At 37.9% G+C, this 14,905-nt stretch overlaps 1 protein-coding gene across 1 annotated transcript; it reads left to right on the forward strand.

The window, feature by feature from the left end:
- The first annotated feature begins 12,559 nt into the window (after positions 1–12,559).
- Positions 12,560–13,036, forward strand: LOC148784640 (secreted RxLR effector protein 161-like). The gene has a single exon (XM_088876490.1). The coding sequence runs from the start codon at positions 12,560–12,562 to the stop codon at positions 13,034–13,036; it is 477 nt and encodes a 158-aa protein (XP_088732616.1).
- The last annotated feature ends 1,869 nt before the right edge of the window (positions 13,037–14,905 follow it).

The following is a 14,905-nucleotide window of genomic DNA, read 5'->3' on the forward strand; positions in this document are numbered from 1 at the left end:
TCAGACCCAACCCTGAGAAGTTGATTTTATAGCTGTCATCCAATGCGCAACCCAACTACATGGGTTCTTCTATTGGCTTTCTGGTCACCATTTCTAGCATTTGTGCCCAATAGGTTTAACACCTTTAGGTGGGCCTACGAGTGTCCAAACTTGATTTGAACCCATCGAGTCCCATTTTGGATCTCATGACCTCAAGCCACATATCCAAATGGATGTATGACATTGCTTCTCTGTATGTCTTTGGATCAGTTTCCAATTGACTAGTTAGTTTCCAAATGACATTACCTGGTCGACCAATGGACAACTGGAACACTATTGGCTCAAATGTTGTTCCTTCATACTGTTGAGGTGCCTCACTTGTTTCCTGAAATAGCACTTCATCGTGTCAGCTATCCGCAGGAAAATATTTTTCCAAGAACACTACGTTTCTTGACAAAAAACCTTTTACTCTGATGGACCATAGAGATAGTATCCTGCAGTTTCTTTTGGATATCTAACAAACCTGCATAGACTAGACCTTGAATCTAGTTTGTTTCCCACCAGTCTCTTGGCGTGCCCTGAACTAACCTACAGTATCAAGTACTTGTAGGATACTGGCTTGCAATGCCATATCTCATATGGCATTTGAGGCACCATCTTCGATGGCGCTATGTTAAGAAATTCGGCCGCCGTCTCAAGAGCATGAGCTCAGAAGGAAGGGGCAACTCTGTAAGACTCATCATGGATCCAACCATGTCCAACAGGGTGTGATTCCTCCTTTTAACCACGCCATTAAGTTGTGGCGTTCTAAGGGGAGTACATTCAGATAGAATTGCATTCTCTTTTAAGTAATTAATGAATTCACCACTCCAATACTCTTTACCTTGGTCTGACCGAAGGGTTTTAATTTTACGGCCATTTTGATTCTCGATTTTAAAGTCTGTACTCCTTGAACGTTTTAAAGATCTCAAACTTGTACCTCACTAGGTAAACATAACCATACCATGAGTGATTATCGGTGAAGGTTATGAAGTACAGGTATCCTCCTCTAGCCGGAGTATTTAATGGTCCAAATACGTCCTTATGGACCAAATCCAAAAGGCCGCTGGAAAGCACACTTTGTCTAAAAAAAGGCTTCTTGGTCAGTTTTCCTTCCAGACAAGATTCACAAGTTGATATGTTGTCCAAATCGTCTACCTCTAGACTTTTTGATCTACCAATTTCCTCACCATATCTTTTGGGATATAGCCTAACCTTGCATGCCATAACTGTGCGCTCTCATGATTATCTAATTTTTATTTGTGTTAAGTAGTCATAATGTAATAAAAATGTTGGAAAATATAGAGACCATTGATTAATCTACCAAGTAGATGAGGGTTATTATCAATCATAAATAAAAACTATTTTTATTGATCGCAAATTTATAACTATCATTATCTAAAAAAGGAATGGAAATAATATTCTTGATCATGCTCGGTACATAATAGCAGTCTTTTAATTCTATCTTAATATGATCACTAATAACTGAGTTGAGAGATGCTACGGCTTCCACACCGACGGCCTTCCCATCGCCTAGTCTTATAATCATGTTGTTCTTACTTAGACTTCTGCTTTTTCTACAGAACCTGCAAGTTATTGGAGATATGAGCTCCGCAGCCGGTATCTAAACCCAAGAACCAGAATTAGTTATCATATCCACTTCATCACAAACATACCTGGGTTGTAGAAGTTGTGGGCACTCTCTTTTCCACCTTTCTTTAGCAATGCATGCAGACATCAATTGCCTTCGATCGCTTATAATCGATAGCCTTCCCTTTCCCTTTTTCCATTCCCATGGGCGTAATAGGAGCACTCGGAGTGCTAGCAGTGGCTGCAATGGCATTTCCTTTATCTTTTGTCTTCCAGCATCCAGCCCTCTTGTCTTTTGCTTTGGAGGTTGAAGACTCACCCACCAATACCGCTGGTGTAGACTTGTGGGTCATCGCCTCGTATTGGACCAGCATATTAATTAACTCATGAATAGACTTTTTAAGTCCGTTCGTATTGTAGTTAATAACAAACGGGTCGTAGGACGGAGAAAGTGACTGAAGGATCAAATCAATATACGTGTCATTGTCAAGCTCAACTTTGAGGTCTTCGAGCTTCTCCACTAGGGATAGCATCTTAACCCCCTGACTTTGTTCAGATGATTCTTCGACCATGTCCTGGAGAATGCTTTTGTCGCGACATATCTAATATGCCTATCAGGTACCGCACAAACTTCATTCATGTGGAGAATTATTGAGGGAACATCATCTAGTCTATCATATTGGTTTTGGATGTCATTTGGACATCGAAACCATGTTGGAATAGGTGCCCAAAAGCCAATTGGATTGACGGTTTTGAGAATCATTCAAGCAATCTTTATTTAAGAAATGTTGTCCCAACGAATATTGTAAGTATTTATCTTCAGCACACGAATCTGTTGTGCTTACCAAATTACACCAAACATTGCTTGAAAATCATGACAAATGCCCATAGACCACTTTAACAATCGTGCAACAATTGGACTTCCCATTGGATGACGGTCATGAAACCAACTACTTAGGATTGGGTCTGGAATGTTCCAATTCAAGGACCTCGAGACTGGGCATCGAGAGTCTTATTGTGATTTGCATTAAGAGTCGCTTTCATTTAATGAGTGTTGTGTTTCATCAGCGACAGACGTGGGATGTCTATATGATCATAATGGGTCAATTGGCTTGGTGTCGAATCAACTAAATTGACTCACTGGGATCGTCATATGGAAGCTTTGAAGGCTTGGTTGGTATGACTTGAGTCCCCGACTCCGATAGTATGGGTGTAGTCCTCAAACTTGAGGAATCACGACAGTCACGTGTATGCAATGACTGTATCTTAGATTTCTGTGAGAGGTAATTGCATCTCAGACATGATCATCATAAGTATTGTCTAGTATAATCAAAGTATGTAGCAAAGACGATGAGTTACGAGAAGAGGATCCGTCTCCTGTCAAAACGTAACAGAGGTATCTCCTATGCACTTGGAGATGCTGTTAGAAATGGTGACCAGAAAGCCAATTGGATTGGCGGATTTGGGAACCATTTGCAATCTTTATGAATGTGATACTATCTTGATAAATGTAGTACGCATTCATCTGTGGCACCATGTCTTTGTTGTACTTACTGTTTATACTGAACATTGTTTTAACATCACAATAAATACCCACAGACCAATTGAATAACCCATGTAGTTGGGCTACGCAATGGATGTCAGCTATGAAACCAACTTTTGAGGGTTGGTCTGATTGTTAGAAATCGTGACCAGAACGCTAATTGGATTTTCAATTTTGGAAATCATTTAGCAATCTTATGAATGTGATATTTTCTTGACGAATGTAGTAAGCATTCATCTGTCATACCATGTTTGTCCAGCACGAGGTAAAGATTGAAAAGTCTGTGCGGTAGAAATATTTAGGGGAGGCTTCGACCTTAGAAGCTAAAGGAAATGGGGCCGGATGCTAGATGAGGAAGAGGGGTAAGACAGAATCAGCTATTGGAAGTGCTCAGAGTGCTCCTGTTGCCTAACTGGGCATGGGCAAAGGGAAGAGGAAGGCAGTTCAACAGTCATGGATTCAAAAAGATGTTTGCATTAATTACCGTGAATAGGGGCAATAGAAGAGAGAATGTTCATCATCTATAATCAAGGTAAAATTTGTTATTGAGCCTTAACATGACTACTACTTCAGTTCTTGGGTATTGGATACCACCTATAAAGCTCATATTTGCAAATGGTTTGCAGATGGTGAAAAGGAGTAGAAGATTGAGTGAAACGGTTCTGAAACTTAGCAATGGCAGGGATGTTGCTACTGTGGTTAAAGCACTAGATAGTCTTAGCTATTAGTGATCATGTTATTATAAAGTTGATAGGATTATGTAACCTAAAATGATCAAATTATATTTTTTCGATGTTGGACAATTTAGATTACATGATTTGATCAACGATTGTTATTTCATTCCAAAAAGAATGATTATTCTTGTCTGTCAGGTTATTTATGTAATTATTTTAATACTATCTCATAATTGGATTATGAATGCTCAAAACAAATCGTAAAATGGATAATCCAGATAAACTCATAGATCTGGCATGTGAAGATAGGTCACATTCTCTAGTTAGGCTTGAAGTGGAGAACCAAACTAGTTGAAAAATTAATCCTTCGATTGGATCAATGTAGTGTGCATTCAGTGAGAGTTCTTGAAATATCTGACGAGAATGAAATTCTCACTCAGTAGAGTTCTTCCTTAGAGTGTCACAATTTAACGATGTTTCTAATATGGGAGGGATCGAACTTTGTTGGACTTGATTCGATTGTTCTTTCACTAAACTACCTTGGTCCTTATGGCATGGCAAGCCTGTTTCTATAACGTACTTTCCTATATGGGATGGTCCTGTATACATTAAGGGACTAGTGGGAGGCAAACTACGTTTGTACAGGTTCATTTGTTATCCTAAGAGAAATTGGATTTCATTGGATAATTGACGTGAGAAGTAGCTCCTTGAGAAATCAAGTGGAGAGACACATCAGCCAAATGTAGCAAACATCATCTGTAATCAAATTCTTCCACTAACTCACTATATTCCAGCCTCTTGTAGGATGACTAGAACACCTTAGTTACCTAATAGGTATAGGTTTTCAAGTCTGACTAGTCAATTGGAGTATGATCTAAAAGCATAAGGAGAAGCGATGTAGGACATCGTGTCTGATGAATGAGTTGGAGCCATGAGGTTGGACATGGAGTACAAACAAGGTTTAAAACTTCCTATATCTGGAATATTCGTCCAGAAAAGGTCATGTAGTGTATGACTCAGGTTGAAAATGAGTTAGAAGGTCAGTGGGAGCTTAGTTGTGTTCCTAGTGTAGTCTTACATATTTGGAATAATGTAAAGATGTTGGCAAATACTGAAGCACATGCATCAATCACGCAATTCTCCATGAAGGAATTAGATTACTTCCCTTATCATAGGATTAAGCTATCTAAGACTTGGTATTTGTGGATTGGTGAGGAGCTTAGAAAGATGTTTGCAATCCCTTATGTCTTTTACCGTTGACAATATGGGTATGTGGTTTGATACACCAGACCGAATGTTGTGTGTGCTTTGAGCATAAGAATGCATATCTTCAGTGTATCGAGACGCACTACATAGTAGTGAAGATTACTCCTTACTACTTGAATAAGGATTAAAGAAGCGTTCTTAATGCAAGTCAATGCAGAGTTGATTCTGAAAGGCTCTGGCAAATACTAGCTTCCAGTTATAAGTGAATGGTGACTAGTCTCGATTTGAATGTACATTCAGATTTAATGGTGATAAGGTGGCTTGTAATGATTTCAAGAGGGATGCCACAATGGTTTTCACCATAAAAGTCAAATATAGAGTGACTTTAATAGTTGCTCTGGAAGTATTTTTGATGAAAAACCACATCCAATGGTTGAATATGGAGCCTAGCATAGCCAAACCAGCAGTTACTAGAGGATAACAACGAGGCAATGACACAAGTAAAAGGGCCGAGATCTCATCATAAATCCAAGAAATATTCTTAACGCCACCATCAGTTTGGAATGATGGTAGGAAGAGGTGATATGAGGTTAGACTGCGTCATCTCGGTAGAAAATATGGTAGATCCGTGAGACCAAGCAGGTATCACAAATTGCTCACTCAGATAAGTCTAAAGGGTATGGGCCATTGGCTTTAGGTCAAGTGGGAGATTGTTAGAAATGGTGACCAGAAAGCCAATTGAATTGGCGGTTTTGGGAACCATTTAGCAATCTTTATGAATGTGATATTATCTTGATGAATGTAGCAAGCATTCATCTGTGGCATAATGAGTTTGTTGTGCTACTATTTATGTTGACTGTGTTTTAACGTCATAAGAAATGCCCATAGATCAATTGAATAACCTATGTAGTTGGGCTGCACGTTGGATGTCAACTATGAATGCTCAAAGCAAATGACTAAAAGAGGACAATTAAAAACATAACTTAAAGAGAATGGCACACATGAGCTAGGGAAAATATCCGTCTAATTAGGATGAGTAAGTTGGTAGATTCAAAGAGTCTACCAACAGATGATTTGAGTTCACTAACTTATGAATTCTTCATAAAAAGGAAGAAAACCATAAAAGCACTTTGTCGGATAAAGAATGATTGTAAAAAATGATCTATTAGATTAAGATCGAAGATAGACATCTGTAAGTCACTAAATACACAATTACAGATAGAGGCTTCACAAGTCTAAGGACTTCTGGAAAGTTCGAAAAAATTAGACTTGGGGTGGAGAACCAAACAGGTTATAGAGACACACCTTTTGATGAAATCGAGATGGTGCGTATTTAGTGGAAATTCTTGAAATATCTGAAAATGAGAATGGAATTCTAGCAGTTTTGGGGATTTGTTTATTTGGAATAATGAAAATTATGCCTTGTGGATAACAGAATATATTTAAAAACATTCTTAATTATCAAACAAGGTATATACATATGAAATATAATTATTTGAAAAATAATTATAATCATTATTACATAAAACAAAAAAAAGTGCCGTCTTCCAAGGGAGCTCTCGACCTCCCCCTTCTCTCTTTAGCAGAAGGTGCATTTTTCTCTTCTTCTCTTCTGGCAAACAGGACATAGAGATTCCGACTCTAGCTTGATACTGACGAATTAGAGGGCTACTACATTCGAGACTCAAGTGAACAACATTTCAAGCGACCGTGAAAAACGAAGGTATCAATATGTTTTTGAGTTTCTATGGATTTTACATAATCCCCTTGTTCATTTTTATTTTAGTACATCGAACGCTCGGGAACTCCAATGGTACATCCTTTCTATTCGTTTAAATTTGAGTTTAATTTTTTGTTATAATGCATTTTTTATTTGTCGCTTCCGCTAGCGCGTTCCCACGGCGTACCACGCAATCCCTTTAGGAGACATACGTCGTCGATGCAGTTTTAGTGGGTTAGTAGGCAAGGTAGTCAATTGACTAAACTGACTCATGGGAATCATCATATGGATGCCTTTTAAGGCTTGGTCAGTACGACTAAGAATCCTAGTTTCGATAGTATGAAATTGGTCCTCGGACTTGAGAAATCATGTCAGTCAAGTCCATATGATGACTGTTTGGATATGGCGAGCGATGGCTGTGTCATGAGGCATGGTCATCATAAGCTTATTGAGTGCAGTCGGAGTGTGTAGCAAGGACGGTGGATCTAAGAGAGGATATGTCCCCTGTCAGCATATGATAGAGAGTTGTCCTATGCACTTTGAGATGGTTTAGACTGTAAAAGTTTTCGGCCAAAGCGATTGATCGATTAGGGATAGGTCTTCCAAATCGGATCAGAGAGCAAACACAGCTCGAGTATTAATTATTACCTAATCAAGGAACCGACACCTAATTTAATGCCCTAGACTAAGATTGGGAGATGGTTGACAGTAAGACTAAACTTATATAGACTCGGCGCTAAAAGTTGACGCCATATTTCACCTAGTCTCCATTGTCGTCAACTGTCACTAGACAATCATCCATGGTAATAGGTCATTATCAGTTATGAATAGTAAAAAATAATTAATTAAATTATATTTAATGAATTGTGTATGGTCACATACGTCGAAGCCTAGCTGAGGGTGATCCTAAAGAATCAAACCTTGCTACTATAATGGAATGGAACTAATATGGAATTAATTCCAAGATAATCAAATTAAAATTTGATTGGATTAATATAATCTTTGGAGAGAACAAATGATTCGATCATTTATTTAGACCAATCCAATGGATGGATTACTTAAATTTAATTAATTGGATTAATTTTATTTGGCCTGCTCCGATTTATAAATTGAATTTAGAAATTGAAAGGTACATGTCTAAAGGCTTCGATCTTTTAATTGGATTAAATAATATTTTATTGTTGGGTTTATAAATTGAACTAGGTATGATTTAAACTCCATCAGACGTGAACTTGATTTAATTTTAATTAATCAAGTCTGATCTATTAAAATTCAAGCCCAAGGCCTTGGTTAGACCATGGCTAGGTCAAAGAGGCCCATGGGTGTGGCATGGACGAAATGGAGACCTGGGTGCACCAAAATCAGGCGCAAATTGTCTTTAAGGTGTTAGATGGTTGTCGAAGTCTTGCTAGGTCAAGACTCCTTGGTGTGGCGTGACGGGGTCACATGTAAAAAGCCTAAAAACAACCTTTGCCCTCCAATAATCAGCACACACACCTCACCCACGAAATTTTGCTCTCTTTTCTCTCCAGAGAGACTCTCAAGATCTAAGAGATCGAGAAAAGAACAAAGGAGGCAACGTTAATCAATAATATTGTTAATTCTTCGCATTTCTACGGAGGTTCTTGCTAGCACAAAATCTCCATATCCATTAGCGGTGCTGTGTTAGTGTTTGGAGGGTCTCTAGATTGAGATCTTACCATGGACGGATCCAGAGAGAGGAACAAATGCTTGTAGTTAAACAAGCAAGACGACGAGGATAAATCCTTTTACATTTATGCTTATCATTTTTCTTGTATTTATTTTATGGCCATTGTGTTTATTTTGTACACCAAACATCCAGGAAAAGATCAAGAATACACCCTTTGATCAGTATTTATTGTTTGATTTATCACATTTTTTCGATTCTCTTGCACTTTCGCCACGCTTCTTTGGCCGACCCTCTCCCTTTATGATAGTAGGTCCAACTACAATAGGGAGGGAAGAGTTTTCCTCATAGGATCCATTGTCACCTCAATGTTAGAATTTGCATTTCTCATGCCAAATCTCAAGTGTTCCCCTAGATGGTGCAAATGATGCATACCAAATGTTTGGCCGCACCACGAGGATTCTAAGAGAGGATTTGTCCCCTATCAGCATATGATATAGAGTGGTCCTATGCGCTCAGAGATAGTTTAAACTCTAAAAGTTTTCGTCCAAAGCGATTGATCGATTAGGGATAGGTCTTCTAAATCTGATCAGTAGAGTAAACGCATCTCGAGTATTAAGTATTACCTAATGAAGGAGCCGACACCTAATTTAATGTCCTAGACTAAGATTGGGAGACAATTGACAGTAAGACGTAGTTGTATGGACTCGACGCCTAAAAGTTGACTCCATATTTCACCTAGTCTATATTATCGTGGATTGTCGCTAGACAACCACCCATGGTAATGGGCTATTATCGCTTAAAGAATAATAAAAAGTAATTAATTAAATTAAATTTAAGTAATTGTGTTGGTCACATACGTTGAAGCCTAACTAAGGGTGATCCTAAAGAGTCAAACCTTACCATTACAATGGAATGGAACGAATTTGGAATTAATTCCAAGTTAATCAAATTGATTTGATTGGATTAATATAATCTTTGGAGAGAATTATTACCTTATGGATTGTGTAATGAGCCTAGACACATTCTAATACATTCATACAAGGTATCTATATGTATATTAGTTATTTGAAATGACTAATGAATACATAACACACGAAAAAAAATAATTTCCTACCGTAAGCATTCCATTCGGCCGCCCCCTCCTATCAAGCACACTCGGTGTGTTTTTCTACCTAATTTTTTTCTAGCAAATTGAATTGACGGATCCCGTATTTCTGTTTGGTGTGCACGCATCTTTAGAGGACTTCTATGTTGAAGTCTCGCGTGAATGGATCAAACGAAGGAGGTTTGAAGTAAATCAATCAAAGAGGTTATTCTTGATTTATGATTTCTTGTACCTCTCACTTTAATTTTACCATTAGCCTCATTTAGTTTTATTATTTCTATTATTAACTACATCGAACGCTTGGGAGCTCGAACGGTACACCCCTTGGAGCCATGGTATTATTATGTGTTTAATATAAGAATTTTTATTTACCGCTTCCGCTTGCGCGTTCCCGGGCCGATCCACTCGCACTTTTTATTGCTTTCAGATGGAAACCGACACCTAATTCCATATTCTAATCTAAGGCCAGGAGATGGTAGACGGAAGGCTTATAACCATATGGACTCGAGAGCTTAAATGTTCACATGGAAAATTCATCTAGTCTCTAGTATCATGTACCGTTGCTAGACGACCACTAATGGTGATGAGCTTTCTAAATTAGATTTAATTACAAATAGTATTAGACACTAGCCCAAGACTAGCTGAAAGATGAACCTAAAGAGTCACACACAAATAACTAGAACAGAACAAGGAATTAATTTTGAATTAATTCCACAAGTAATTGGATTACTTACAAAGAGTGATCCATTGGATGGAAAAAACTCAAGAATAAATTAATGGTATTAAATTATATTGGGCTTATCCTTATTATTTAATAAGTTGGATATTATAAATTAATAAAGATAGTTTGGGCTTATGTATTTAAATGTATTAATACAAATTAGGCTTAATTGATTAGATTTTTATTAAAATTGGATTTAATAAAAAGACATTGGGCTTGTATTTTAATTCTATAAAAATTGGCCAAGCCCCCTAATTTTGAGCCCATGGAAAATTCTTAATTATCAATACAAGATCTCTTTAAGTCCATGCAAGCGCAATTTTAGCCATCACTTGAGATCTCTTTATTTGGAATAAAGAGAAATATACCTTGTAGATAAAACAATGTATCTAGACACATTCTTAATTATCAATACAAGATATATATATATGTGATGCATAATTATTTGGGATATAATTATGATCATTACTACATAAAAAAAAAAAATTCCCCTCCTTCCAGTCTAGCTCTCAGTATTATGTACCGAGCATGATCAAAAATATTATTTTCATTTGAATTTTAGAAAATCATGGTTATGCGTTTAAGATTAATAAAAATACTTTTTAGTTGATTATCGATAATAACCTTCATCTGCTTGGTACATTAACGAGCGGTCTTTACATTCTCCAACACTCTAATTAGATTATGACTCCGCAATAAAAATGAAAATTAGATAATAATGAAAATTTGCAGATTTGGCATGTGAGGTTAGGTCATATCTCTAGAGAAAGGATGAGGAAGCTGGTAGAATCAAGGATTCTAGAGGTACACAACTTGGATAAACTATCAACTTGTGAATGTTGTCTAAAAGTGAAAATAACTAAGAAACCTTTCGTTAGACAAAGAACTCATACATCATAAATTTTATCGATGATCACTCACAGTATGGTTATGTTTACCTTATGAGGTACAATTCTGACGCCTTTGGAAGGTTTAAAGAATCCAGACTTGAAGTAGAGAGTCAAACTAGCCGTAAGATCGAAGCAATTGTCAGACCAAGGTGGGAAATATTTAAGTGGACAATTCATGAATTGCCTAAAAGAGAATGTTATTCTCTCACAATGGACTCCTCTGGAAAGCCGCAGCTTTACGGCGTGGCCGAAAGGAGAAATCGAACTCTATTAAACATGATTCGATCCATGATGAGTTTTAACAAATTGCCCTTACCCTTCTAGGGATACGCTCTTGACACAACGGCCAAGTTGCAGTTACTATTTTTATAGCCCATCGGAACAAAAGTTTTTATCTCAAGGAACGCAGTATTCTTGGAAAGGGGTTTTCCTATGGATAGCTGACGTGATGAGGAACAGCTTGAAGAGTCAAGTGAGATACCACATCAAGATAATGCAACACCATTTGTTCCTACGATTCCCCATAATAGTGCTCAGTTCTCCATAGGTCAACCAGAATATCCTATTCTCTAGATATGTATGGATTCTTAGGTTTGACTAACAAATTGGACGGTGATCCAAGAACATACGGAGAACGATGTTTGACATTGACTCAAATAAGTGGCTTGAGGCCATGAAATCCAAAATGGACTCGATCGGTTAGAATCACGTTTGGACCCTCGTAGATCCGCCTAATAGAGTTAAGTCAGTTGGTTGCAAATGGGTCTACAAACATAAGTATGGAGTTAACGGGGCAAGATGCTGCCTTCAAGGCCAGACTCATGGCAAAAGGATACACTCAACAACTTTGAGGAAACCAATTCGCCTGTGGCAATAGCCAAGTCCATACTGCTCACCATAGCAGCATGGTATGGCTATGAAATATGGTACGTGGACATGAAAAAGGACTTCCTAAATGGTTCCATTTAGGAAGAGATCGACATGGATCAGCCGGAAGGTTTCAACTCCATTGGAGAAGAATAAAATGTCTGTCGTCTCCAAAGGTTCATACATGCCCTCAAACAAGCTTTTCGAAGTTGAAACACGCATTTCGATGAAGTTATACGGGGATATAATTGGATAAAAAATGAATTTAATCCTTGTGATAGCTTAATCCTATTCCTCATTGGAAGAAATCCTCATTTTGAGTTTTCCATCTTGAGTCTCTTTAAGACTTTCTCAACGCACGACGATTGGGATAATCCTAATATCCTTTCGGATCTATCCCTGTAGATCTTGATGCTAATCATGTAGGAACCCTCACCAATATCCTTGATGAAGAATTAAATGGATAACCATCCATTTATGTTTCCTAATATTTTGACATCATTCCCAATGAGCAAGATATCGTAAATATAAAGCACAAGGTACATATCCCAAAATTAATGAAGAACTTAAACGGATGCCACACATCCCCGACGTCGCATACGCTTTGAGCGTAACGAGCAGATATCACCCGTGTGCTGATGAAGAACACTGGAGTGCGGTTAAGACCATACTTAAGTACCTGAAAAGGACTAAAGATATGTTCTTGACCTACGGTGCTGGAGAATTTATATTGGAAGGCTACAACGCTGCTAGCTTCCAGTCGGAGGCTGATGATGCTAAGTCTCAATCAAGTTTTCTATTCAAACTAAATGGTGATACAGTTACTTGGAAAAGTTCCAAGCAAGCTACCCCAATGAATTCCACCAGGGAAGTTGAATACATAGCAGCTTCACAAGTAGCTAAGGAAGCGGTTTGGATGAAAAACTACATCCAAGAGTTAGGTGTGATGCCTAGCATTGATGAACCGATAGTTATCCTTTGCGATAACAATAGGGCAATAGCACAAAGAAAGGAACCAAGATCTCATCACCATTCCAAACACATTCTTTAGGCGCTACCATTTGCGTAAGGAGATAATAAGTAGAGGTGACATACGGCTGGACCAAAAACACAGCAGATATACTGACCAAACTGGTGTCGCAAATTGCTCATACTCAACATCTTGATAAGATGGATTTTAGATCAATGGTCAAGTGGGAGATTGTTAGGATAAATGACCAAAAAGCCAATTAGATTGGCCTAGATGTATTTTATTCTAGCAATTAATCGATATTATGTAATATTATTTTAAGTGAATAAATGAGTATTCACTTATTTTAGCATCTACTTTGTTGTGTTTATTCTATATGTTTGCATTTATTTGAACATCACAACAAAGTACACTGATCAATTAACAATCGTGCAGTTGGGCCACGCATTAGATAGCCAGCATGAATATAACTGCCAAAAGGTTGGGTTTGAAACGTTCTATATCGAGGACCTCGAGAATTGGCATCGAGAGTCCTATAAAGACTTGCGTTAAGAGTCACATTCAAGTAGTGAGTACTATGTTTCATCAGTGACAGATGCGGGGTGTCTATGCAATCTTAGTAGGTTGATTGACTAGGTGTCGAATCAACTAAACTGACTCGCGGGGATCGTCACACGAAAGCCTTGGAGGCTGGGTCGGTATGACTCAAATTCCTAACGTTGATAGTATGAGAGTAGTCAGACGTGAGGAATCACAACAGTGACATGCATACAATGACTGTATCCTGGAGGATAAGTTCCAAGAAGAGGTGATTGTGTTGCTTACATGATCATCATAAGCCAGTGCAGTCGAAGTATATAGCAAGGATGATTAGTCCAAGAAGGAGATCCGTCCCTAGTCAGTATGTGACAGAGGTATCTCCTATGCAGCTGGAGACGCGTTCAGGCTTTATGAATCAGTGGCCACAGTCGTCGATTGAATAGAAAAAAGAGGTTCTTATATCGAAAAATTTGGCGTAACACGATCACAAGTATTTAGCATAGATCCCTAGTTTAGGATAAGAACCGACACCTAATTCCATACCCTAGACTAAGGCTGAGAGATGGTAGATGGAAGGACCGTACACTTATGGACTCGAGAGCCTAAATGTTCACACGAAAATTCACATAGTCTAGTGCCATGTACCATTGCTAGATGGCCGCCAATAGTCACGAACTTTCTTGATTAAGGGTTAATCAAGAATTATTAATTAAATTTAATTTAATTAATAATAGTGTTAGATACTAGCCAAAGTCTAGCAGAAAGGTGAACCTAAAGTACACACAAATCACCGAAAAGAAATAAATAATGGATTTGGAATTAATTCCACAAGTAATTGGATTACTTACAAAAGAGGGATCCATTGGATGGAAAAAACCCAAGAATCAGTTAATGGTATTAATTTATATTGAGCTTGTTCTTATTATTTAAGTAAGACCATTACTTTAGGCCCTATTCTCTGGACGCGATCTAATTGAAACCGTGACAACAATGTGCACATCAAAATTGAACCTGATAACCAGAACGTTCGTGAGTACTAAGAATTCAACCTCTTCCCTAATCACATTGATCTCTTCCTAGGTTAACCAAATCCTAGCTTGTCAATTTATCACCTATATTTGGAGGAACAATGTTAAATTACGTTAGCAAAAGCTTAGTTAGGCCATGAGTGGTCGTACATGGAAGAAAATAGTTAATAATAGAAAACTCAATCATAACACTTAAAATATATTATATTGACTGGCAATAATAACAATCGAGCCTGTGGAAACTATATCAAGCAAGGACGAAATCTTCTGATCACCACCTTATGACTCGTGAAACACTGTTTACTACCTTATCCATGCAAGGAGAGACCCCGAACTGCATACAATTTGCCATGCCTAGGTACATGGCGGTGCCATTTGCTCT

The sequence above is a fragment of the Sesamum indicum genome, linkage group LG12 (assembly GCF_026168435.1).
Source record: "Sesamum indicum cultivar Baizhima isolate 11 linkage group LG12, ASM2616843v1, whole genome shotgun sequence".
NCBI lineage: Eukaryota > Viridiplantae > Streptophyta > Magnoliopsida > Lamiales > Pedaliaceae > Sesamum > Sesamum indicum.